Source organism: Chiloscyllium punctatum, chromosome X, assembly GCF_047496795.1.
Source record: "Chiloscyllium punctatum isolate Juve2018m chromosome X, sChiPun1.3, whole genome shotgun sequence".
Taxonomy (NCBI): Eukaryota; Metazoa; Chordata; class Chondrichthyes; order Orectolobiformes; family Hemiscylliidae; genus Chiloscyllium; species Chiloscyllium punctatum.
In genome coordinates, this window is record NC_092791.1 from 18,187,277 (window position 1) to 18,213,337 (window position 26,061).

The following is a 26,061-nucleotide window of genomic DNA, read 5'->3' on the forward strand; positions in this document are numbered from 1 at the left end:
GACATTTGTTGAGTAGTGTATAGATCCTTGAGGAGTAGATACTCTATAGGAAAGGGTATAGATCAGAATAGAGCAATAATTCTGGGTGACTTACATCTTCATGTTAATTGGGTCAGTCAAGTTGGAAAGGGTAGCTCTGACAGTGAATTCATAAAGTGCAGTAGGGATAGTTTCCTAGAGCAATGTCATAGAACCAACCAGGGAGTAGGCGATCTTGAATCTGGTAATTAAGTAAGGTTTAATAAATGACCTCGAAGTAAAAGATAGTCGAGGAAGCAGTGATCATAGCATGACAGGATTTAATATTCCGTTTGAGTGAGAAACTTAAGTTGAATGAAATTGTTTAACTTAAAGGGAATTACAATGAGTCAAAGGGATATACAGCACAGAAACAGACCCTTCGGTCCAACTCGTCCATACCGACCAGCTATTCTACGTTAATCTAGTCCCATTTGCCAGCATTTGGCCCATATCCCTCGAAACCCTTATTCATATACCCATCCAGATGCCTTTTAAAGTGTTGTAATTGTACCAGCTGACACCACCACCTCTGGCATACATGCACCACCCTCTGCAAGAAGTTGTTACCCCTTAGATCTCATATCTTTCCCCCCCTCACCTTAAACCTTTGGACTTCTCTAACATGGGGAAAAGACCTTGGCTATTCACCCTGTCCATGCTGCCTGCATTTGGCCTATATCTCTCTAAATGTTTCTTATTCATGTACCTATCCAAATGTCTTAAATGTTGTAAGTGTGCCTGCATCTACCACTTCTGGCAGTTCATTCCACATACGAGCCAACCTCTATCAAAAAGATGCCCCTCTGACTCTTTTGAAAAATTTTTCTCTTCTCACCTTAAAAATATGCTCCCGAGTTTTGAATTCTTCCAGCCTGGGGAAAAGACCTTTGCTGTTCACCTTATTTAGCCCCCTCATGATTTTATAAACCTTGATAAGGCCACCCCTCAAACTCCTCCACTCCAGTGAAAAAAAAAGTCCCAGCCTATCCTTATAGCAAACCCTCCAGTCCCAGCAACATTCTAGTGAATCTTTTCTGAACCCTCAAAATTTAATAATATACTTCATATTGCAGGGTGACCAGAACTGTACATAGTACTCCAAAAGTGACCTCACCAACATCCTGTAAAACCTCAAACCATCCAAAGTAAATATTTTTGGAAGGTATACTAACTGCCCTAACCACATGCCAAAGGTAACAACTTCACTACAAAATGTACTTGGATGATGGCTAAAGGCTCCCAAGTAGTTTAAAGACTTGCAAAACAAAACGTAAACTTAATTCCTGTACATACCAATAGGATGAATGAAACAATAGTGTCCAAGCAAACACCGTAACCATAAATTGAGGCACCATTGAAATGTAGAAGTAATTTTTATTAGGATAGGATTGAAGAGAATCTAGCATCAATTGCTAATAAGCACTAGTAGTAGAAACTCAGCATCCTGTAACAACTATACAATTTATGCTGGAGGGAAGGACAAACACTCCAGTTGGGAGATGCAAAGACCATAACCTTCTATAAAGGAAAATGAACTGAGGTTAGATTAGACAGTAAGCAAACAGGGGCAGATATTTAAAAGGAGGTAATTCATGACTTTCAGCACAAATACACCCTAGTAAAGGAGGAAAGATTCTGAGAGGGGTGCTAACCAGTCATGCTAACCAAGAAAGTGGAGTGTATTAAGTTGACAAGGAAAACATATAAGAGGCTAATGTCAACCCCAAAGATAGAGATAAGTTCAGAGTCCCACAAAGGAAGACTAAAAAGATAATTAAAGACAAAACAAACCATGAATGCAAACTAGCAAGAAATATAAAAACTGACAATAAGAGCTTATTTAAATATATAAAAAGGAAGAGAGATCAAAGTGAACATCGACCCCTTTAAAAAAAAGAGTTTTGGTGAATAAGAAAATGGCTGACAAGTTAAACAGATCTTTTGCATCAGTCTTTATGGAAGATCCTTGGAGCATTCCATTAATGCTTAGGAATATGGGGAAGGAATTAAGTACCATCATCATTAAAGTAGTAATATTAGATAAACTAATGGGGTTAAAGGTGGATCAGTCCCCTTGGACCCAAGGATCCTAAAAGACAGAGCTACAGAGATTGTGGATGCATTGGTTGCAATTTTCTAAAAACTGTTGGAATCTGGAAAAGTACCAGAGGATTGGAAAACTGTTAATGTGACACCCCTATTCAAAAAGGGATTGAGGCAAAATGCAGGTCACTGTCAGTTGTTTAGCCTAATATCTATTGTTAGAAAGTATTACAATCGATTATTAAGGAATAATACACACTTTGGAAATTAATAATCCAGGTAAACAGATTCAGTATGGCTTCATGAAAGAGAAGTAGTGAGTGACTGATTTATTAGAATTTTCTGAATTTAAATTCAACCAGAGTGGATAGAGGGGAAACAGCTGATTAGACCTCCCAACTCCGATACTCAATGCTCTGACCAATAAAGGAAGCATACCAAACACCTTCACTATCCTATCTACCTGTGACTCTACTTTCAAGGAGCTACGAACCTGCACTCCCTAGGACCTTTCCATTAAGTGTACAAGTCCTGCTAAGATTTGCTTTCCTAGAAGTTTCTTCCATAGTTTTAGTAAAATGTCCTTCCTTTTGTCCTCCATTCTTGAAACAAAGACCAACAGTCCATTTGCCTTTCCTATTACCTGCTGAATTTGGATGCTAGCTCCTTGAGATTTATGCACAAAACCCCACCCCCACCTAGCTGTGCTGCAGCTTTCTCCATTTTGACAATATTCAGCTTTTCATCCTGCCAGAGTGCATAACCTCACTTTTCCCACATTGTATTCCATCTGCCAAGTTTTTGCCAACTCACTTAACCGGTTTAAATTCCTCAGTCAAGTTAATACCATCCTCCCTACTTGTTTTCCCACCTGTTTGAGGGTTATCCACAAACATGGTGATAGTAGATTAGTTTCCCTCAACCAAGTCATTAATAATGCAAGTAATTGTGGACCAAACACTAATCCCCGAGGTATTTCGCTAGTTACAGATTGCCATTGTGAAAAGGGACAGGGAGAGACAAGGAAAGTGTGACACCAATGGGAGGATGATAGAGGTAGTGGCACAGAATGGGACCAGAGAGAGAGCAGGAGGATAAAAAAAAGTGGTAGGACCAAAAGGGAAAAGCAGATGGTGAAATTTGAATTGGTACAAGCCCTTATTAATTGTGGTATATTTGAGAAGCCTGGTCGAAATGCAATTGCAAATAAGTGTAGCTCACATCAAGCTTTGTGAAGAACAAACCTTCTGCCAGCTTTTGTGTACAAACCAAGGGATTGGGTCTTCAACTAACTGTAAAAAAAAAAATCATTCACAGTTTTAAAATCCTTCCAAAGGCAAACTGGCCATTTGGATACAGAACTGGCTCAAAGGTCGAAGGGTTGTTTTTCAGACTGGAGGCCTATGACCAGTGGAGTACTAAAAGGATCAGTACCAGGTCCACTACTTTTTGTCATTTGGATGGGAGCTTGAGGTATAATTAGTAAGTTTGCAGATGACACCAAACTATGTAGTGGACAGCAAAGAAGGTTACTTCTGAGCACAACGGGATCTGGATCAGATGGGCCAATGGGCAGATGGAGTTTAATTCAGATATAGGAGAGGTGCTGCATTTTGGGAAATCAAATCGTAGCAGGATTTGTACACTTAATGGTAAGGTCCTAGGGAGTGTTGCTGAACAAAGTCCTTGGAGTGCAGGTAGATAGGTTAGTGAAGGCATTTGGTATGCTTTCCTTTATTGGTCAGGGTATGGAGTACAGGAGTTGGGAGGTCATGTTGTGGCCGTACAAAACATTGGTTAGGCCACTGTTGGAATATAGTGTGCAATTCTGGTCTCCCTCCTCTTGGAAAGATGTTGTGAAACTTGTAAGTCTTTTCTGAATCATTTCAAGGATGTTGTCAAGGTTGGAGGATCTGAGCTACATGAAGAGGCTGAACAGGCTGGGGCTGTTTTCCCTGGAGTGTCGGAGGCTGAGGGGTGACCTTAGAGGTTTATAAAATAGTGGGCGGCGTGGATAGGATAAATAGACAAAGTCTTTATACTGGGGTGGGGGAGTCCAGAACTAGAGGGCATAGGTTTAAGGTGAGACTGGAAAGATATGAGAGACCTAAGGGGCAACCTTTTCCACACCCAGGGTTGTATGTGTATGGAATGAGCTGCCAGAGGAAGTGGTGGAGGCTGGTACAACTGCAACATTTAAAAGGCATTTGGATGGGTATATGAATAGGAAGGATTTGGAGGGATATAGGCCAAGTGCTGGTAGGTGAGACTAGATTGGGTTGGGATATCTGGTCAGCATAGACCCATTGGGTTTCAAAATCTATTTGACTAATGCTGCCCATTCCACAAGTTATATTGGAGAGTGAAGGAATAGTCAAACAAATCTGAGTTCTACTTCTGCCAGTGAGGCAAATGGCACTGGACAGCCTTTGCTGAATTGTGGTACTGTGTCCTGGTCAACATGCAAGGTGGACTTGGCTGTTTTGGTGGTTGGCTTACTTAATTAGATCTTCACTCAGGCAGCTATTTTCTCATCAGAAAATATGGAGTTAGTGAAGGGGAATCTTTTACAACCATCATTAAAACCAGATGACCATTTAACCAGATGTTTATCTTGTTTGGTTCTGACTTGGAGGTTACAGAGCAATTTAACGGTGACAGTGGCATTTCCAGCATATGAACTCTCCTGGACACCTGCCTATGAGTTATCTTATTCCACTTAAGTCTCGTAGGACTCTTGCTGTCACAAATCCACATATCACTAACAGTTACAATGTCTTGCCACACACAAGCCTGAAGAAAAACTATAACTCTGGCTGAGACTTGACCTTGCTTCAGGGTTTTGCTATGGGCCAACTTAGACTCACTCAGGAAATATGCTGATAAGAGTAACTCTCTGCAGTTGTCTGCATTCAAGTGGTGTTCTTGAAGAACAACTTATGCTCAACGTTGAGTCTCCTGCTCCTCTGATGCTTCCTGACCAGCTGTGCTTTTCCAGCACCACACCTTGACACAAGTGGTGTTCCCCAAGCTCAGGCAGACTGGCAAAGGTGTCCACTCCCAACTTGAAACTCCAAGTCCTCCATTTATTGCATTTTCTAATGATAAAGCCAGTTGTAGTAACTGTTTAAAAGTCCCATTGAGCTTCAACCAGCAGGTTTTTTTTGCATTGTCATATCATTAATCCCACAGTCTAAGCATCTCATTGCTACCTATTGGGGATTTTGAGGTTAAGACAATATGGATTATCCTAGTTTTCAAATTGCCAAGTTAAAGTGATAACGCTTCAGAATTAAGAGGCATGGGAACATAATGTTCTTCAACCACGTCAATCGGTTTTTCAAAACGTGTTAGTACCTGGTGCCTCAGGAAAAGTTAAGCTCCTGATGACAGGAAAAGCTGCAGCTCCACAGGCTGTCAGGAGAATTACTCTTTTTGCTTGTCTGCTACATTATTCATTGCCTAGACAAAACAACAAGGCAGGGTTGAACAGAGGCATGAGGTAAGAAAATGTTATCCCTATGTGGCAATACTATGGCTTTGGGGTATCTTTTGCCCCTTTAAGATGAAGAAAGGTGGAGACAAGTAACAAGCAGCCTGTTCAAAGCCAATAGAGTAAACAGCTTGCAAGGCCTTTTTCGAAAAAAAAAGGTCAGAACAGTAGACACAGCCTGAATGGGTGGGGTCAAGCTCACATAGAACCAGGAGTTTTAGCTTTCTGCAGTTGGAGTCCTGAGGATGGTTATGGAAGCTCTAATTCCACACTTTTATAGCTAAACATCACTGCTAGAATTATATGGGAGACTATTTTACTGAATTTGCCTTTGCCAAGGTTGTCTTTGTGGGAGGTTATTATATTGGAACAGTTAATTAGTTGTTAATAGCTATCACTTTGTTAAGCATTTCAATAGTTACACAGTTAAGCCAATTAACTTTTTATTTTGTCTACTTTAACTGTAGCAGAAAAATAAACTTATGGTAGTTTGACCAATCAAATTGCATCTGAAACCAACACCTTATACTTACCTTTAAAATAAGAAAAAGTTAGAATCTTTACTATCTTCATAATATATTTGAATAGGGTTTAGTCTGGTCCATAACCCCCCAACTTCAAACACACATTAGGAGCAAGTTTCTGCAGGATTGTGCTTTCCTCCTGTCACCATTGAAGAGGCCAGTATCCTTCAGTAATCACAAATACATGACCTCTCACTGAATCAGGCATTCAGAGTCCTACTATCCCTGCCTTTCACCCTTTTAATGTCAGCTGTCTCCCTGATAGAATGAGTTCCCTGGTTCAATCAGGTCCAGCTGATTGACCTCGTTACAATCACTAGACTCTGGAGCACCTTTGTTTCATTATTAAGTAATCACTCTGGTATCCCAATTCTTTACACTTGAATAGTCTCCACTGTTTCTACTTTATTGTACTTGTTTATGCACTAGTATCAATCTTATACTGAAGAATCTATTTTTAAGAGAAAGAGGGAAAAAAGCCTCATGTTCTAAATGCAAACTGAAGACCTTACTTTGACTTTTAAAGACTAGAAATACTCATTAATCCTACTCAGCTGCTTTGATTAGTCAAAAACAACCAAACATCTCTCTCCTTCCTCTGCTGAACTCCTTGAGGTACTCAACTCTGGCACTGTACTGTAAGTCATATAAAATTGGCTACTTATCCATGCTTGGAACACAAATGGCCTTCGTGAGTTAATGAGGATCCATTTTCAGTTAGCTCTTAACTGGGCTGCTTTTTCAATGGAGCATTTGTGGTGAACAACCTGCTTAAACCTAGCAACTACAGCATTTAGCCTGCAGACTTCAATTTAATGCCAATTACAAACTAAATTAAGTTTGTACAGCTTTGAAGATGTTCTTGCCCAACATACTCCTTCCAAGGAACCCAAGGAAGGATATACTTGCCGTAGAGGGAGGGTAATAGAGATTCAGTGGATTGATTCCTCCTTAGAAAGGAAAATCCTATGAGGAGAGGGTATGGAAACAGGGCCTATGGTGTCTCAAATTCAGAAGAATGGAAGGTGATCTCATTGAAACATGCAAATTTCTTGTAGGGCTTGGCAGGATGGATACAGGAAGGGTGTTTTCTTTGACAGAGGGAGTCTAAATTAGGGGACACCATCTCAAAGTGGTAGCTCTTTTTGAACTGAGGTGTTCACGGGTATCTTAATTTGGAGGATGGTGAATCTTAGGAATTTTCTACCCCAGGCAACTATGGCAGCTCAAGCGTTGTGTGTGTTCAGGACAGAAATTATTGGATTTCTAGATATCAAGAGAGGTGGGAACAGTGCAGAAAATAGGATTGAGTTCAACCAGGCATGGCCTAGCTGCATGGTGGAGCAGGGTCTATGGGCTGAATGGCCTACTCCTGTTCCTGTTTGTATATTAATGTGCATGAAGAGGTCAACGTCCGTGTCAACCCATGGGAGAGCATGGAGAAGGCTCATTTGGGAATGCACCAACCATATTGATACATGCAGAGGTGATCAGGCTGTTGGTGGGAGTGCCAAATAACTCATCAACCCAACTGTTTAAACATCATCTCTGCAGCATTGGACTGATCAGCCATCTCAGAATCCAATGAGCTGAAGTGGAAGCACGCCAACCTCGATCCTGAGATTGTCTAAGAGGATTAATGCGAGTGACTTACATGACTTATTTATTGATTTCCTACATCCAGTTGAAGATATGGTAAATTTAGTGGTGTGGAGTGAATCTGCTATTTTTATTTGTGATATCTTGGCCTATTCAGTTGAAGAGAATTACCTCAATGTCGTTGGTTCCAAGCAGAGCAGCAAATTGGAAGTAACACGCAAAAATATAATTGACAGAAGTGAATGCATCAGATTGTCAGTATTATATGCAGATGGGATGAAATAAATAAAACTGCAGCCTGTGGTAGTGGGAACCTTTCTGTCTTCATTCTTAACTTCAATAAGAAATTAATAGAAGCTGCCCTTTGGGGGAAACAACTGCCGATAAAAGAAATTCCTTTGAAGATCAGAATCAAGCTTGCCAATATTTACAGTTTAACAGATTGTGCCAGAAATTAGTTTCTTCAAATAGTAGCTGTGGCAAGGTGTGAAACTGGCTATTTTGAGAATGTACAAAGGAAATGGCAATTTGCAAATGTGGACAGTTTTGTGTCGTCTAAGCATAACATTTCCTCTGAAACATCTACCAAGAGACCGATCTAATTGTGTCATCCAAAAGTTTCTTGTGATTTATTTCTATGGAATACTCCCAAAAAAGTGCTTTTACACTTGTGGAGAGATTTATTATTTTTAAATATTCTGTGCTGGTATCAGTTTGTTACTGTGGATTTAAACTTTTTTATATGGTTGGTCATGGAAGTATGTTATTTCTATCTTTTGGAAATCCCAAGAAAACATGATGGCCATCCAGTGTGTTCTCCAGAAAGCGTAATGCCAGGAGTAAAGCAAAGCTAAAGTCGCCATAGTCCTAGTGGAGTCTTATTGGAGAGAGACTGGTGGTTTCACCTGAAGGTCACCATGTGTCAGGCGAGGGCCAAGGCTGAGAAAGTAGAACATTCATGGTGACCTCAACTGGTCATTAATGCCACGTGATTGGTGTCATTCTGCATTCCAAACCAGCCATCCAGCCAACTGAGCTAATACCAGGAGCAGGGGTTAACTATTAAACCTGAGTGTAATACTCCATATATGGTGGGAACAATGATGTAAGATTTGCATCATAATGCACTTTGGACACTGTGCCTGAGGGTAATGGAAAGTGGTTGGACCTAGATTTCAGTGGTGACTGGCTGAGACATTAGAAAATATGACTCACCTCAGTCAGTCAGGATGGATGCAGTAATGATTGATTTTTTTTTTAAAATTCATTCAGAGAATGAGTATCGCTGGCATGGCCATTGTTTGCTCATCTTTAATTTCCCTTGAGAAGGTGGCAGTGGCACCTATTTGAACTGTTGCAGTCCTTGGGGCATCAGTGCTCTCACAATGCGGTTAGGAAGAGATTTTGACCACGCAGCAGTGAGGAGCTGTTGATAGAGTCCCACATCAGGATGGTGTATAACTTGTTAGGAACATCACCATCTACCAGATCTCCTATGTGTCTGCTACCTTTTGTCCTCCTAGGGGGTAAAGGTTGTGCATTTGGAAAGTGCTGTTGAAGGAGTCTTGGTAACTTGCTGCATTGCATTTTGTTTATGGTACACACTGCTGCTGCTATGCATCGGTGGTGGAGAGAAGGAATGTTGGAAGATGATGGGGGGAGCGGGGAGGAGAGTGTCAGTCAAGCAAGCTGCTTTGCTCTTGATCGTGTCGCGTTTGTTGAGTGTTGTGGAGCTTAATATCACATGGAATGAATTAAATTGGCTGAAAACACGTCTGTGGTGCAGGGGCCTCTGGAAGAGACCGAGATGGATTATATACTCGGTATTTCTGGCTGAAGATGATTGCAGATACTTCAGTCGTATCTTTTGCATTGATGTTTTGGCTTCCCTAATAAGCTGTCTCTTCCTAATAGTTCAAATGTCCACCACCACTCATGATTGAATCTGGTTGGACTGTGCAGCTTTGGTCTGACCCTTTGGTTGTGGGATCGCTTTGCATGCTGCTTCTGGTCTTCAGCATGGTTGAGTCCTGTGTTGCAGTTTCACCATGTAGCCATATAACTCTTCAGAATATCTGCGGCTTTTCCTCCTTCACTCTTCATTGGCTTGAAGATAATGGTTGAATGAGGGATGTGGAAGTGATGCACAGGAGTGTGGATCCTGGAACTTCAGCTTCTGACAAACTTTCTTTTTTACAATGATGTACTTGAGCGACAATTAGCAACAAGAAGCAAAACAAAAAATTATACAGAATATATTCCAGTTTATGCCCTATGTTATGCCATGGATTAGATAGCACATTCATCAGTATTTTGTGACTGCATTTTCTAGGAGTTTATTTTTGACTTGGCCCAGTACTTTTGAGTCTTAGCCCTGTATTTAGTTACACTCATCATTTTAAACCGTTTTGACTCTTGACTGCTAGAGTTCTGTGTATGCAGCTTTCATATAATTTTTGTGATACTTTTTTGAGTTGTCTGATTTTCGATCTGTTAATTTGAGTTGACAGAATTCATTCAGACTATAAAAGGTAAGTTACTGTCATGCATTTGACCTCTTGGCTGACTTGGCTTATTTGATTTTGGAGTTGAGTTCCTGCTTTGGACACAACATGCAATCCCGAGCAAGGTGGACTGAAAATTGCACCGGTTTTAAAAAATGTGTATTTTTTTATTTTGCTCAGTTTCAAAATCATTTGCATGTTGCCAATTATAACGTCCTCCCGAAACCATCACAGTTAGTTTTTATTCTAGTGCTTCATTTAAAAATATTCCTTGATATAATTAAGAGTGGGAACCTGGTGCAGTTTGTTTAACGCAGCTTGAAAATAGGGTTAACACAAAAAAATAAGCATTTTGCTCAAAGTCCCTAGTCCACCATGCGAAACACCAGTTGGCTGGACAGAGTTGAGGCATATACCTATTTAGACAGTTTCATTTCAACTCAAATCACAAGCCTCCCACCACTGATGAATTTTTCCCGGTATACATATTCTTAATCAGTGGGTTCAGATATGCTATCACACACCACCCTGAAGTGTGAGTGGACTTGGACCCAGGCCCTCCTGGAGGTAGGGACACCACCACTGCACCACAAGACCCCCTAAGAAAAGGAGTTAAACGTATTTTCTCATCAGCCTGTTGTTATGGACCAGGCCAGACTCCCTCAAAGCATTTCAAGAAGGTAGTCCAGCCCCTAACTTTTTCTAGTTGTATTAAACTCCACCCTCCAGCATGTTTTAAAACTGATTTTTTTTTTCATTTGTGTGTTTTGTTGAATGTACATTATCCCATAGTGGCCTATTATTGATACAACACTCAATGGGTATTGCTGCTGAATTCCTTCTTCGAAACTGTTCCAACGTTTTTGTGTTTTTTTAAAAAAAAACTTGTTTACTGCCTCAAGAGTGCAAATTACTACTGCTAAGCACTTTTTAACTGATCTTCAGATCTTTCTAGCTTTTCAAGCTAAAAGGTAACATTTACCACTCTTTCCTAACAGGGGGGAAAAAAACCCTCCAGTCCTAAAGAACACATTGGAGGTATTTGCATCAGAGGTAACATGAAAAGTTTCATATCCTGGCATCTTCCTTGATGGAAATTTGAAAAACAAACTTCTTTTTGTTTTGCTCTTATGCTTTGTTCATCCAAATAATAATTTCCACCTTGGAATTTGTCACAGTTGAACTCCATTCTAAGGTCTCAAAACTGGCATCTAGCCTCGTTTGGGTGCCAAGTTCAATTTCAGTTCACCTGTCCAATGAGACTTCACAATTCCTCCAGCTAAAGGGGAGGTGATGGCCTTATGGCACTGTCACTGGACAAGCAAAACAGAGACCCAGGTAACGTGCTGAGAAGCAGGTTCAAATCTCACCACGGCAGATTTAATAAAATTTGGAATTAAAAATCTAGTGAGGACCATGAAACCCGTGTCAATTATTTTTAAAGCCCATTTGGTTCACTGATGTCCTTGAGGGAAGGAAAACACCTGTCCCACATGTGACTCCAGACATGTAGCTATGTGGATGGCTCATAACTGCCTTCTGAAATTGCCTAGCAAGCCATTCAGTTGTATCAATTGCTACAAAGTCAAAAGAGAGGAATGAAACTGATGGACCTCCTGGCATCAATTATGGCACTAGAAAGGTCCCACTGGAAGGACAGACCCAGAAGAGGTGATGGCACAGTGGTATTCATTTGGAAGGGAGTTGCTCCAGGAGTCCTGGCACCAGATCAAACATGGGGAAGAAAACCTCCCACATGTTTACCGTGTGCTGTAACAAAAAAACACTGTGTTCGAACACTAGGAGAAAGTGAGGACTGCAGCTGCTGGAGATCAGAGTCGAGAGTGTGGTGCTGGAAAAGCACAGCAGGTCAGGCAGCATCCGAGGAGCAGGAGAATCGACATTTTGGGCATAAGCCCTTGATCAGGAATTCCTGAAAAGTCGATTCTCCTGCTCCTCAGATGCTGCCTGACCTGCTGTGCTTTTCCAGCACCCCACACTCGCCTGTGTTCTAATACTGTGAGATTGAAAGATGCTGCCACCCAACATGGTTCATCAGTGCAGTGTTACCAATACATTCATATGGCAATCATGTCTGAAATGACAGTTGACTATACCTTGGGTGTTTATGGGTTTCAGTCTTTTATTACAATTCACAAATTTTTTCTGTTTCTCAAAATTGCCAGATGTGTTTCTCTTAGTACAAAAAGAAATGTTTTAGCCCTTGTTTGTGTCCTGCATTTTGATGGTATTGTTAGCCCATTCTCATGAAGAAATACTTTCCAAAGAATATTTTTAGTGTGTCTGACTTTTTTGTTCTAGCAGTTTGTTTATCCGTCAAATTAACTCCTATTAAAGTTAGGATTGGAATCTTATGGGAGCCTGAAAGACATGGGCTAGAGTGAGAAATTGCCCGAAGTCTACCTTGATGTCAAGAGCAGCTCATTGCATTTTCAAACAGAGTTCCAGGCATCAAGATGCGATTCTCACGAGGGGGTGATCAGATGCCTATTAAGAAGGGTCATTGCTTCTTGTTGGCCTCATTAATTGCCAATCTTGCCTTGTTAATATGCAGCTTCCTTTTCTATCACCTGCTGCCAGAAAACTGAATGTTGACAATTCCTGACCTGAAAGTTAGGGTCTGCACCTGGTGATGTCAGCTCACTGTTTACCTCCCCAGCAGCCATCTTGAACACCTCGCAACAATGTCTCAGGGCAGACTCCATGGGCCCCAGCTGCATGCACCCTTTGTCAATGGAAGCTGGCATCTGACATGCTAGTCTCTTCCCTCCATACCCCATCTCATCATGTCAAATCTCCGATACACTCTGTGTGCTCATGCACTTCTGTGCTGCTCCTCTCATTGTAATGTTGCTGCAGGGATACCTTTTACACATGGGACTGGTACCTCGCTCACAGATTGATCCAGGCTGCATCTTGAGGTCACTCGCTTGCTCTCAGCACTCCCCTTGAGCTAGCATGGGTGCCACAATATCCCCTGTCTTTGCCTTTTTGCGTTTTGCCCTCTCAGCCTGAGTTCCCAGGGTTTCAGTACTTCTGCATTGCCTTGTCGTTGAGCACAAACCCAAAGCAAAGAAGCTTGTTGTGGTTGTCAGCAGTTCTCAGGCAAATTAAGGAAAATAGCCTTTGCTCAGGGGTCCCAGCACAGTGAAAAGCAGCCTCCGATACCAGCCCAGGGGCCAGTAAGCCACTCAGACGGTCATGGTCAGGTTTTTCTTGTAACAGGTGAGGAGCCAAATGTTGGGTAGTTCATAACTTATCTTGGATATTTCTGCCCTGTTGTGAGCTGTTTCTTCCTGGACTGAGAGTAGAGGTGGAGCTAAAGGAGATGAAAGTGGATGACACACTGTTATGGTTGGTGCAGGTGGGGGAAAGAGTGGTGAGGTTTTCTTTTTGAGGGAGTGAGCCAGCAGCACAGAACACCTGCAGGGTTAGTGGTGTGGGGAGCTGGGGAGTTTGAGAGCAAATGAGGGAAATTTCAGCCCCTTATGGGAGGTGCATGAAATAGCAAGTACAGAGTAAGTGGAGAAATTATTGGTTGGCTTCCAATATTGCTGAGTGTTCCTCAAGACTGTACTGACCCAGGTGGCAATCTCACACCTGCCATGTCGTGGCCTCTTCTGGAAGTCCTGGAGAAAGAGGACGTTCCTGCACTAGCCACCTGCCATCCAAGCATCTACCATAAGGTGAGGGGTCAAGTTCCCTTGTCTGCCATGTCTGGGGCAAATATCAGGAACTGTGCATGGCAGCTCTGGACTGATGGTGCTTGTCTGGATGCACGAATACCTTTTAGCGGTGGAGATTGCCAGATATCTGGGTGCTGGTGAGTTCTTCCAGCCAAGATGTGTTTGCACAGGATGAGAGGGGTACCAGAGGTGGCAAGTAGTTAATGAGGCGTTTTTGGTAAGCTATCACAAAGAAATTCGCAAGATGTCAGAGAGCAAAACCCACCCATGAAATTCCATGAAACTAACACTTTGCCTAGTTGTGATGAGATTCAGTCCATGAAGTCTGTCTAATTTTGATACATTGGCCCAGTCAAACAGCTGAAATGACAACATAGATTTGGGGAGTTTCCAAACAGAATTTATGTAGTCCTGGGAGCAATCTGCTGAATTCCATAATGTACTCTTGCATGGAATTACCTTCACTCTTTCTGAGTGTGTCAAATTCTGACCATACTTCATAAGCAGTAGTAAATGACATATGAAGAGAGACTGAATCGCTGAGGACGATATTCATTGGAGTTTAGAAGAATAGCCGGGAGGGGATGAATGTTGGAATCTCAGAAACCTATACATTTTAACATGACTAATCAGGATAAACACAGGAAGGATGCCCCTGATAACTGAGGAGTCCAGAGGCATGGGGAATAGTTCAAGGATACGGACTGAGATGAGAAGAATTTTCTTTACATAATGAGTGGTGAGACGGTGGAATTCTTTGCAACAGAAATCACACAACACCAGGCTATAGTCCAACAGGCTGAATTGGAAGCACTAGCTTTCAGAGCGCTGCTCCTTCGTCAAATGGTTGTGGAGTACACGATTGTAAGACACGTTTACAGTGTGATACAACTGAAATTATACATTGAAAAATAACTTGATTGTTTGTTAAGGCAAACAATCTGTTAGAAAGACCATGATAGTTTCACTTCTTCCAGATGTAAATCACACGACTTTTTTGAAAAGTTACATTCTCAGGTTAACTTTAACAATTGGTGTCAGTCCAGATAATACGTTGAAGGTGTTAGCCCCCTGTGTTCCCTGTCTGTGCCATAATGTTTAGACTGATTCTAATCTAAAAAATGAATTAACAGAATCTTACATGGATTCATGCAGTTTTTGAGCAAAGTACAATGTAACTCTGCAAGTACAAATTCACCCCACAGACGTATATGTATGTGTGTGTGTTTGGGGTGGGGGGGGTTGTGAGTGTCTGTGAGAGTGTGTTTGTGTGTGTGTGTAAAGGGGCCTAAGTCTGTGAGAAGGTGCACGTAGGAGTGTGTGTGTCTTTGTGTGTAGTGCAATGGTGGGCACCTGTAGTGTGACATGAACCCAAGGTCCCGGTTGAGGTCCTCCCTATGGGTACCGAGTTTCCCATAGGGAGGGCATCAACCTTTGGTTCACGTCACACTACAGATGACCACCATTGCACTATATGCACACACAGACACAGACAATCCCACCCCAAACACACACACAATCCCACATGCACACAAAAACATATACGTCTGTGGGGTGAATTTGTACATAGAACATAGAAAAAAAGAAAAATACAGCGCAGTACAGGCCCTTCGGCCCTCGATGTTGCGCCGACCGAAGCCTACCTAACCTCCACGAGCCCAATAACCTCCATATGCTTGTCCAATGCCCGCTTAAATGACCATAAAGAGGGAGAGTCCACCACTGTTACTGGCAGGGCATTCCATGAACTCTCAACCCGCTGAGTAAAAAATCTACCCCGAACATCTGTCCTATACCTACCACCCCTTAATTTAAAGCTGTGTCCCCTAGTAACAGCTGACTTCATTAGCGGAAAAAGGTTCTCACTGTCAACCCTATCTAAACCCCTAATCATCTTGTACACCTCTATCAAATCTCCCCTAAACCTTCTTTTCTCCAATGAGAAAAGCCCCAAGTGCCTCAGCCTTTCCTCATACGATCTTCCTACCATGCCAGGCAACATCCTGGTAAACCTCCTCTGCACTCGTTCCAATGCCTCCACATCCTTCCTATAATACGGCGACCAAAACTGCACACAATACTCCAGATGAGGCCGCACCAGAGTCTTCTACAACTGCAATATGACCTCAGGACTCCGGAACTCAATTCCTCTACCAATAAAGCCCAGTACACCATATGCCTTCTTCACAGCACTATTTACCTGGATGGCAACTTTCAAAGATCTGTGTACATGGACACCAAGATCCCTCTGCTCATCCACACTACCAAGTAGTCTACCATTAGCCCAGTAATCCATCTTCTTGTTACTCCTACCAAAGTGAATGACTTCACACTTAGCTACATTGAATTCCATTTGCTACCTTACTGCCCAGCTCTGCAACTTATCTATATCCCGCTGTAACCTGCCACATCCTTCTTCGCTGTCCACCACTCCACCGACTTTCGTGTCATCCGCAAACTTGCTCACCCAGCCTTCCAGCCCCTCCTCCAGGTCATTTATAAAAATGACAAACCGCAATGGTCCCAAAACAGATCCTTGTGGAACACCGCTAGTAACTGCGCTCCAAGATGAACCTATACCATCAACTACTACCCTCTGTCTCCTTCCAGCCAGCCAATTTCTAATCCAAACCTCTAATGCACCCTCAATGCCATACTTCCGTAGTTTTTGCATTAGCCTGCCATGGGGTACCTTATCGAACGCCTTGCTAAAATCCATATACACCACATCTACTGCTTTACCCTCGTCCACTTCCTTGGTCACCTTCTCAAAGAATTCAATAAGGTTTGTGAGGCACGACCTGCCCGTCACAAAACCATGCTGACTATCCTTGATCACATTATTCCTATCCAGATGTTCATAAATCCTATCCCTTACAATTCTCTCTAAGACTTTGCCCACAACAGAAGTGAGACTCACTGGCCTATAGTTACTCGGGCTATCCCTGCTCCCCTTCTTGAACAAGGGGACCACATTCGCTGTCCTCCAGTCTTCTGGCACTATTCCCGTAGACAACGATGACATAAAAATCAAGGCCAATGGCTCTGCAATCTCCTCCCTAGCTTCCCAGAGGATCCTAGGATAAATGCCATCAGGCCCAGGGGACTTATCTATTTTCATCCTTTCCAGAATTTCCAACACCTCTTCCCTACATACCTCAAAGCCGTCCATTCTAATTAATTGTGACTCAGTATTCACATTGGCAACAATGTCCTGTTCCTGAGTGAATACTGACGAAAAGTATTGATTTAGTGTCTCACCGATCTCCTCCGCCTCCACACACAACTTCTCACTACTATCCTTGACTGGACCGATACCTACCCTAGTCATCCTTTTATTCCTGACATACCTATAGAAAGCCTTTGGGTTTTCCCTAATCCTACCAACTAAGGACTTTTCATGTCCCCTTCTCGCTGCTCTTAGCTCTCTCTTGAGATCCTTCCTGGCTACCTTATAACTCTCAATCGCCCCAACTGAACCTTCACGCCTCATCTTTACATAGGCCGCCCTCTTCCCTTTCACATGGGATTCCAATTCCTTGTTAAACCACGGCTCCCTCACAAGACCCTTTACTCCCTGCCTGACTGGTACATACTTATCAAGGACACCCATTAGCTGTTCCTTGAACAATCTCCACATATCATTTGTGTTCTTCCCTTGAAGCCTATTTTTCCAATCCACGCATCCTAAGTCATGCCTCACCGCATCATAATTTCCCTGCCCCCAGCTATAACTGTTGCCCTGCAGTGCACACTTATCCCTCTCCATCACTAGAGTAAAAGTCACCGAGTTGTGGTCACTGCCCCCGAAGTGCTCACCTACCTCCAAGTCTAACACCTGGCCTGGTTCATTACCTAGAACCAAATCCAGTATAGCCTCACCTCTTGTTGGCCTGTCTACATATTGTATCAGGAAACCCTCCTGCACACATTGGACAAACACCGACCCATCTAACGAACTCGAGCTATAGCTTTCCCAGTCAATATCTGGGAAGTTAAAGTCCCCCATAACAACCACCCTGCTACTTTCACTCTTCTCCTGAATCATCCTCGCAATACTTTCCTCTACTTCTCTCGGACTACTAGGAGGCCTGTAGAAAACTCCTAACAGGGTGACCTCACCTTTCCTATTTCTAACCTCCGCCCACACTACCTCCGATGGCAAGACTTCCTCCATCACCCTTTCTACTACTGTAATACTATCCTTGACAAGCAATGCCACACCTCCCCCTCTTTTACCCCCATCTCTGACCCTACTAAAACATTTAAACCCTGGAACCTGCAACAGCCATTCCTGTCCCTGTTCTACCCACGTCTCTGTAATGGCCACAACATCGAAATCCCAGGTACCAACCCATGCTGCAAGCTCACCTACCTTATTTCTTATACTTCTGGCATTGAAGTATACACACTTCAAGCCACCTTCCTGTTTACAGGCACCCTCCTTCGAGATCGATGCCATGTTCCTAACCTCCCTACACTCAAGGTCCTATACCCTAAAGCTACACTCCAGGTTCCCATGCCCCTGCAGAGTTAGTTTAAACCCTCCCAAAGAGCACTAGCAAACCTCCCCCCAAGGATACTGGTGCCCCTCAGGTTCAGGTGTAGACCATCCTGTTTATAGAGGTCCCACCTTCCCCAGAAAGAACCCCAGTTATCCAAATACCGGAATCCCTCCCTCGTGCACCACCCCTGTAGCCACGCATTTAACTCTCCTCTCTCCCTATTCCTCGATTCTCTATCACGTGGCACGGGTAACAAACCAGAGACAACAACTCTGTTCATTCTAGCTCTGAGCTTCCAACCTAGCTCCCTGAAAGCCTGTCTAACATCCTCACCCCTCTTTCTACCTATGTCGTTGGTGCCAACGTGGACCACGATCTGGGGCTGCTCCCCCTCCCCCTTAAGGACCCGGAAAACACGATCAGAGACATCACGTACCCTTGCACCTGGGAGGCAACATACCAATCGTGAGTCTCTGTCGCCCCCGCAAAACCGCCTATCTGTGCCCCTCACTATTGAGTCCCCAATAACTATCGCTCTACCTTTCACCACCCTTCCCTTCTGAGCAACGGGGACAGGCTCCGTGCCAGAGGCCTGAACCTCGTTGCTTACCCCTGGTAAGTCATCCCCCCCCACAAGTATCCAAAACGGTATACTTGTTCTTGAGGGGAATGACCGCAGGAGGTCCCTGCACTGGCTGCTTCCTCTCACTCCCCCTCACTGTCACCCATCTCTCTATAACTTTCGGAGTAACTACTTCCCTAAAGCTCTGATCTATGACCACCTCTGCCTCCCGAATGATCCATAGTTCATCCAACTCCAGCTCCAGTTCCCTAACACGGTCCTGGAGGAGCTGGAGATGGGTGCACTTCTTGCAAGTGTAATCAGGAGGGACGCTAATGGCTTCTCTCACCTCATACATGTTGCAAGAGAAACATTGCACTGCCTTCGCTGCCATCCCTCTAAAAGGTAAACTTTAAAAACTAGATCTAAAGAAACAAACAAGCAAAATGCAGCACTTACCTGCTTATCACAACGGGTCGTATTATTAGGTTAGAGGAGGAGGGAGGGTGGGAGGCTCTACCCCTGTAGTGCCTCTAGTTCCGCGCCTGCGCGCTTTTATAAGAAAAATAAACCTTCCCAGGTAAGCTAGCGCGACACCAGCTTCCGGGTCCGCTAGGCGCTTAAAAAAAACTTTAAATTTTAGCCGTTAAAAAAAATAACTGGACTATACCGCGACTTAAAAGAAACACCATCAGACAGCCGTTACCTGCTCCGCCGAGAGAGTGAGCAACTTGCAGAGTTACATTGTACTTTGCTCAAAAACTGCATGAATCCATGTAAGATTCTGTTAATTCATTTTTTAGATTAGAATCAGTCTAAACATTCTGGCACAGACAGGGAACACAGGGGGCTAACACCTTCAACATATTATCTGGACTGACACCAATTGTTAAAGTTAACCTGAGAATAACTTTTCAAAAAGGTTTTGTGATTTACATATGGAAGAAGTGAAACTATCATGGTCTTTCTAACAGATGAGAGCCTTAACAAACAAGTTATTTTTCAATTACATCACACTGTAAACTTTTGCTATAAATTCTGTGTCTTACAATTGTGCCCTCCACAACCACCTGATGAAGGAGCAGCGCTCTGAAAGCTAGTGCTTCCAAATAAACCTGTTGGACTATAACCTGGTCTTGTGTGATTTTAAACTTTGTACACCCCAGTCTAACACCGGCATCTCCAAATTATACAGCTGCAATTTACTGCTGACACTGTTGTTTTCAGTAGTCAAGTGTTTTAATCTGCTAAAAATGTTTAATATGCAAATGCTTTTAAAAAAGTGTGTATTCGTGTCTTTGTCTGAAAAGAGTTTAATTTTTAGAGCGCCTAAAGGAGCATTTAACAGACATTCGCCATGATGGGCAGAACCAGGCTCTGTCACAAAGTTTTAAAGCTGATACAACAGATTGCAGATGCTTGATTTGTGTTCGGCAGAATTTGTATTGGAAGTTCCCACTCTCTTGTACTGGCTTGGCCAATGTGCTGTGACTGGGGGCGGGCGGGGGGAAGTGTTGAGATTGCTCCAGTGGTAAAATTCTCCATGGAATCTCTCACTGAAAGATAATTTTAGAGTTAACAGTTCCCAAGCTAGGAAAGAAACAGAATTGAACCCTTGGGATCTAAACAATCACTTTGAATTGGGGAAAAGTTGAATGACTACTTAAAAGGACAGTGTGAACTAAATTGAGATGGATTATCTTGGTTAAAGTTAAAGGGGAAATTTCTGTTTCTGTACTTTTAGCTTACAAGTTGACTACAGCAGCAATGTTTCGTCAGTTATGCAGTTATTCTGTTCGTTTCAGTAAAAGTCGTAAAATGTAAAACCTTGTGGTGGTGGCCTTTCAGCTATCAACTGCAAGTTCAATTTTGTTTTAAAGTTAATTGTCTCTATGGTGGTGACACTAGGAAATCATGCTAGTTACTTTGTACATGTATTCCTCAATTTTACTGCACTATGTCAATTATTCTGTGTAAATCCATGATTGTATCTTCTAGGGACAGGATGATGCTGCTAAAATTAGAACAAGAAATTCTGGACTTCATCGGTGATAATAAGTAAGTAACTTATTGCTGTCTGTGTGAAAAGTGTGTCAATGAAAACAAGTTATAGTCCAGTTGCATTGCATATTGGAAGATATTTTACATGTGAATAACATTTTTAAAGTTAATTTGATCATTTTTGCTTTGTGCTAAGAAAATATGCAGTCCCTAATAATGAGGTTATTTTGCTACAAGGGTGGAAACAAGGACTGGAGATCCTTTTAATGAACCTATTCAGGCACATTATAACACACCTCTGGAGCAGGTGGGACTGGAGCTTGGGACTTCTGGCTTGGGGTAGAGACACTACCACTGTGCCACAAGAACTCCAGAAACACGTACTAGATAGGTCCTGTGTGAATAAGATACAGCTTTTGAGGATCTGGCTTTAGCATGCGACTTTAACCCTAAGTGCTGATGACATTAATTAAACATGACTAGAAATGTTAAACTAGCTATTGAGTGCTATATGGGGACTGTATGCACTCAGCTGCACTGTAAGTGGTTAAGTCAGCTATTTCAGACATGTTTCAAATGGCGCTGAGAGCAAGGGAATGAGCACAAACATCCAAGGATTAGGTTCTGGAGATAAGAAGTGTCCTGGACTCCAAGGAGTTACAAAGTCCACTTACCCTCCTGTCTCTCTCCTCTGCAGTTGCTGATGCAACTCTATGTAGTCCTCTATGTCGTCTTAAGGGGAAGGCTGAGCAGCTAGACATAGCTAGGAAAAGGCATGAGGACCTGCAGAGTGAATATAGGGAGTTAGGTTAGAAGCTAAAAGGCAGGATGAGCAGAGTAGTAATCTCAGGGTTGCTACCAGTGCCACGTGCTAGTGAGGCAGGAACAGAGAGCAAGTGTAGCTGAACACATGGCTGCAGAGCTGGTGTAAGAGGGAAGGCTTTAGATATTAGGATACCTTCTAGGCAAGGTGGGACCTGTAAAAAGAGGACGGATTGCACCTGAACTGGAGGGTCACCAATATCCTGGGCGGGAGGTTTGCTAGAGCTCTTCGGGAAGGTTTAAACTAGTTTGGCAGGGGGTGGGAACTAGAGCTACAGATCAGAGAATGGGACAGCTGGTGCTTACGTCGGTGGTGGACAAATTATTGGAGAGGATTCTAAGAGACAGGATTTATGATTATTTGGGAAAGCATACCTTTGATTCGAGGTAGTCAGTGTAGCTTTGTGAGGGACAGGCCATGCCAAGATTTATTGAATTCTTTGAGGATGTGACAAAACCCATTGATGAAAATAGGTGGATGTGGTGGGTATGGATTTTAGCAAGGTTTTTGATAAGGTTCCCAATGGTAGGCTCATTCAGAAAGTGCAGAGGCATGGGATACAGGGAAATCTGGCTGTCTGGATACAGAATTGGCTGGCCCACAGAAGATAGAGGGTGGGAGTAGATGGAAAATATTCAGCCTGGAGCTCGGTGACCAGTGGTGTTCTGCAGGGATCGGTTGTGGGACCTCTGCTCTTTGTGGTTTTTGTAAATGACTTGGATGAGGAAGTGGAATGGTGGGTTAGTAAGTTTGCCGATGACACGAAGGTTGGAGGAGTTGTGGATAGTGTGGAGGGCTGTTGTAGGTTGCAACATTTCATTGACAGGATCTGGATGTAGGTTTGCTCGCTGAGCTGGAAGTTTCATTTCCAGACGTTTCGTCACCCTACTAGGTAACATCTTCAGTGGGCCTCCAGGCGAAGCACTGCTGATGATTTCTGCTTTCTATTTATATGTTTGGGTTTCTTTGAATACAGGGTTAAAGACCGGATTCTTGGCAGTTTGGAGAAACAGAGGGATCTTGGGTTCCACGTCTATAGTTCCCTCAAAGTTGCCACCCAGGTTGATAGGGTTGTTAAGGAGGCATATGGTGTTGGCTTTCATAAGCAGGGGGATTGAGTTTAAGAGCCACGAGGTTATACTGCAGCTCTGTCTAGCCCTGGTTAGACCACACTTGGAATATTGTGTTCAGTTCTGGTCACCTCATTATATGGAAGGATGTGGAAGCTTTAGAGAGGGTGCAGAGGACATTTACCAGGATGCTGCCTGGACTGGAGGGTATGTCTTATGAATAAAGGTTCAGGGAGCTAGGGCTTTGCTCATTGGAGCGAAGAAGGATGAGAGTTGACTTGATAGAGGTGTACAAGATGATGAATGGATAGCCAGAGACTTTTTTTCCCCAGGGCAGAAATGGCTATCATGAGGGGGCATAATTTAAGGAGATTGGAGGAAGGTTTATGGGAGATGTCAGAAGTGGGTTCTTTATGCGGAGAGTGGTGGGTGCGTGGAATGCACTGCTGGCAGTGGGAGTAGAATCGGAGACATTTAAGGGTGTTTAAGCAACTCTTGGATAGGCATATGGATGATATTAACATGTAGGGTATGTAGGTTAGTTTGATCTTATAGTAGGATAAAAGGTCAGCACAACATCGAGGGCCAAAGGGCCTCATCTGTGTTCTGCAGCTATCCCTAATGAGATGCTGATAATCAAGCACTTCCTTTTGCTGGTGTCCAGTAAGGTAGAGCATCACAGCACTTTGTGTTTTTAGTTGACCTCAGAAAATTTACAAAATAAAATAAGCATTGCTGGAGTGTTCCAGTCTTGATAGTGTTCCTAAAAGTCTTCCGATGAGTTCAAAAGTCTTATTCAGTCATCCAGCAGTCAATGATCCAATTGTAAGAAGATTTAGGCTTGTAAGTCAAGAAATTGTGTGTGCATAAATTAGTTTATTCGGTTATTGATTTCAATCAGGGATTTTGATGTTTTGCTCTGGTGAACTTTCTTGCTATTACGTCCTATGCCTATGATTTTCTCCTGCTTCAGAATTTTGAGTAAATGAAGGTGTCATAAATTTCTCGTGTAAAGTTGTAAAAACTATAAACTAAGCAAAATAAGTAGGCTAGCATGTTATTTTCCCTTAGCGTTAAAGATACGACTTGGTAAATAAGCAAGCATATGACTGACCACTGGAATAAAATAACCCCAAATTCATAATGCACCATATCACTTCCCAAGGCTCGGTTGAGCCAAAAAGTTATTTCTCATGTGCAGTCGCTGACATGGCAGCTAATTTGAGCAGAGTATAGACCTGCACACATTACCAGTTCATCTGTTTTGGTGTTGTCCAGAATATTGGGAGAACTCCCTGCCCTTCTAGTAGTGCAATCAGATCTTTACCATTTACTTGACACAAGGATGGGGTTCAGAATGATACCTGCAACAATGCAACATCTCTTCTGTTCTCCACTGGAGGGATGAGCCTGGATTGAACATTCAAAGTCAAGAAATAGTGTTAATCTCTCTTGTTTCATTCCCTCTTTTATAAAATCAGCTTCATCAAAATGAAAACGTTGTAGTTACAGCTTGTGTGCAAGACATTTTATTTAACTTTGTTGTTTTCAGTAATCAGTACAAGAAATTTCCTCAGATGACCTCCTACCACAGAATGCTCTTACACAGGGTTGCTGCGTACTTTGGAATGGATCACAATGTTGACCAAACTGGAAAAGCTGTTATAATTAATAAGACAGTAAATACAAGAATGTAAGTATATTGTGATTAAAAACCATTCTTGCATGCGTTTCTCAGTGAAATTCCCACCATTGCGATTTGGCCATCAACTATTATGGTGGCCACATTTAGAGTGGGCATTTACTTTACTGGCCAATTACTGACTGATCGTTTGCATGTCCGTTTCAAAGTTGCTGGTTATCGTGATTTTTCTTTTTATTCAATCCACTTAATTTTCGGGATGGTGGAAGAATGGTGGAATAGCTATGTTGTGTGCAGGTTAAAATGTCTCATTCATTAATTCCACATTTGGATCTAGTCCTTTCTTCCACTTGGATACATTTACGAGTGTAGCATATGCTACACTCTGATCTTGCCCAGTTCACGTTTTTACAAGTTTTATTGTGGTCGACTGTTGGCACTGAAAAGATCTTTTTTTTTTGTCCAGCATGACTATACGAATATGACAGGATTGCATTGTGCAAATAGAGACCACCCCCTCCCCCGATGTAGTAATAATGTGCACTACATTGCATGAAAAGAAATTAGTTTCTTTCTATTCTGTTAGCCCCACTGCCCCGCTTTGATTGAATTGCAGTTCCTTTAATGAGAACAGAAAAGATGTTGGCAAAATGCATTTGTGCCTAAGACTACCTGTTTTTATCCAGAAATATCCAATGTGGGAATCCTGATTTTGCAAGAACAAAATATGTTTGGAAATTGGGGAGCTGCGTGTGACTTTTTACAGGGAAAAATAAAGTATGCTTTTTTCAGGCAGCAGACTGACGATCATGTATGCATGAACCCACGCATGAAATATTTGAGAGCTGTACTACAACCACCTTTCTGTATGGATCTATCATCACAGAGACAAAGGCTGTGTGTCCACTGCGCCAGGTTTCATGTGGGAATGCTTTAGCAATATAACAAAGTTTTTATTGGTTGTATTGTTGATTCCCTCCAAGTTTTTCTCTTAGTTTCAAATAATAGGGTTGAGGATGCCATTCCTTCCAGAGACCCAACCATAGATAATGGACTGAGGTTTTGGGTCAGTGGAACCTGTGCAATTCATAAGACCATAAGACATAGGAGTGGAAGTAAGGCCATTCGGCCCATAGAGTCCGCTCCACCATTCAATCATGGCTGATGGACATTTCAACTCCACTTACCCGCATTCTCCCCGTAGCCCTTAATTCCTTGTGACATCAAGAATTTATCAGTTTCTGCCTTGAAGACATTTAGCGTCCCGGTCTCCACTGCACTCTGCAGCAATGAATTCCACAGGCCCACCACTCTCTGGCTGAAGAAATGTCTCCGCATTTCTGTTCTGAATTTACCCCCTCTAATTCTAAGGTTGTGTCCACGGGTCCTAGTCTCCTCGCCTAACGGAAACAATTTCCTAGCGTCCACCCTTTCCAAGCCATGTATTATCTTGTAAGTTTCTCTTAGATCTCCCCTTAATCTTCTAAACTCCAATGAATACAATCTCAGGATCCTCAGCTGTTCCTTGTATGTTTGACCTACCATTCCAGGGATCATCCATGTGAAT

The 26,061-nt window shown here is 42.7% G+C and overlaps 1 protein-coding gene across 10 annotated transcripts in view; it reads left to right on the forward strand.

Moving 5' to 3' along the window:
* The window catches only part of r3hdm2 (R3H domain containing 2), a 272,705-nt gene that overhangs the window by 151,831 nt on the left and 94,813 nt on the right, over nucleotides 1-26,061 (forward strand). For all 10 annotated transcript variants that reach the window (XM_072567272.1, XM_072567275.1, XM_072567278.1 and 7 more), the window contains 2 exons: nucleotides 20,957-21,016; nucleotides 24,405-24,545. In XM_072567272.1, the coding sequence (XP_072423373.1) occupies nucleotides 20,957-21,016; nucleotides 24,405-24,545 (201 nt within the window). The remainder of the gene's footprint in view (nucleotides 1-20,956; nucleotides 21,017-24,404; nucleotides 24,546-26,061) is intronic.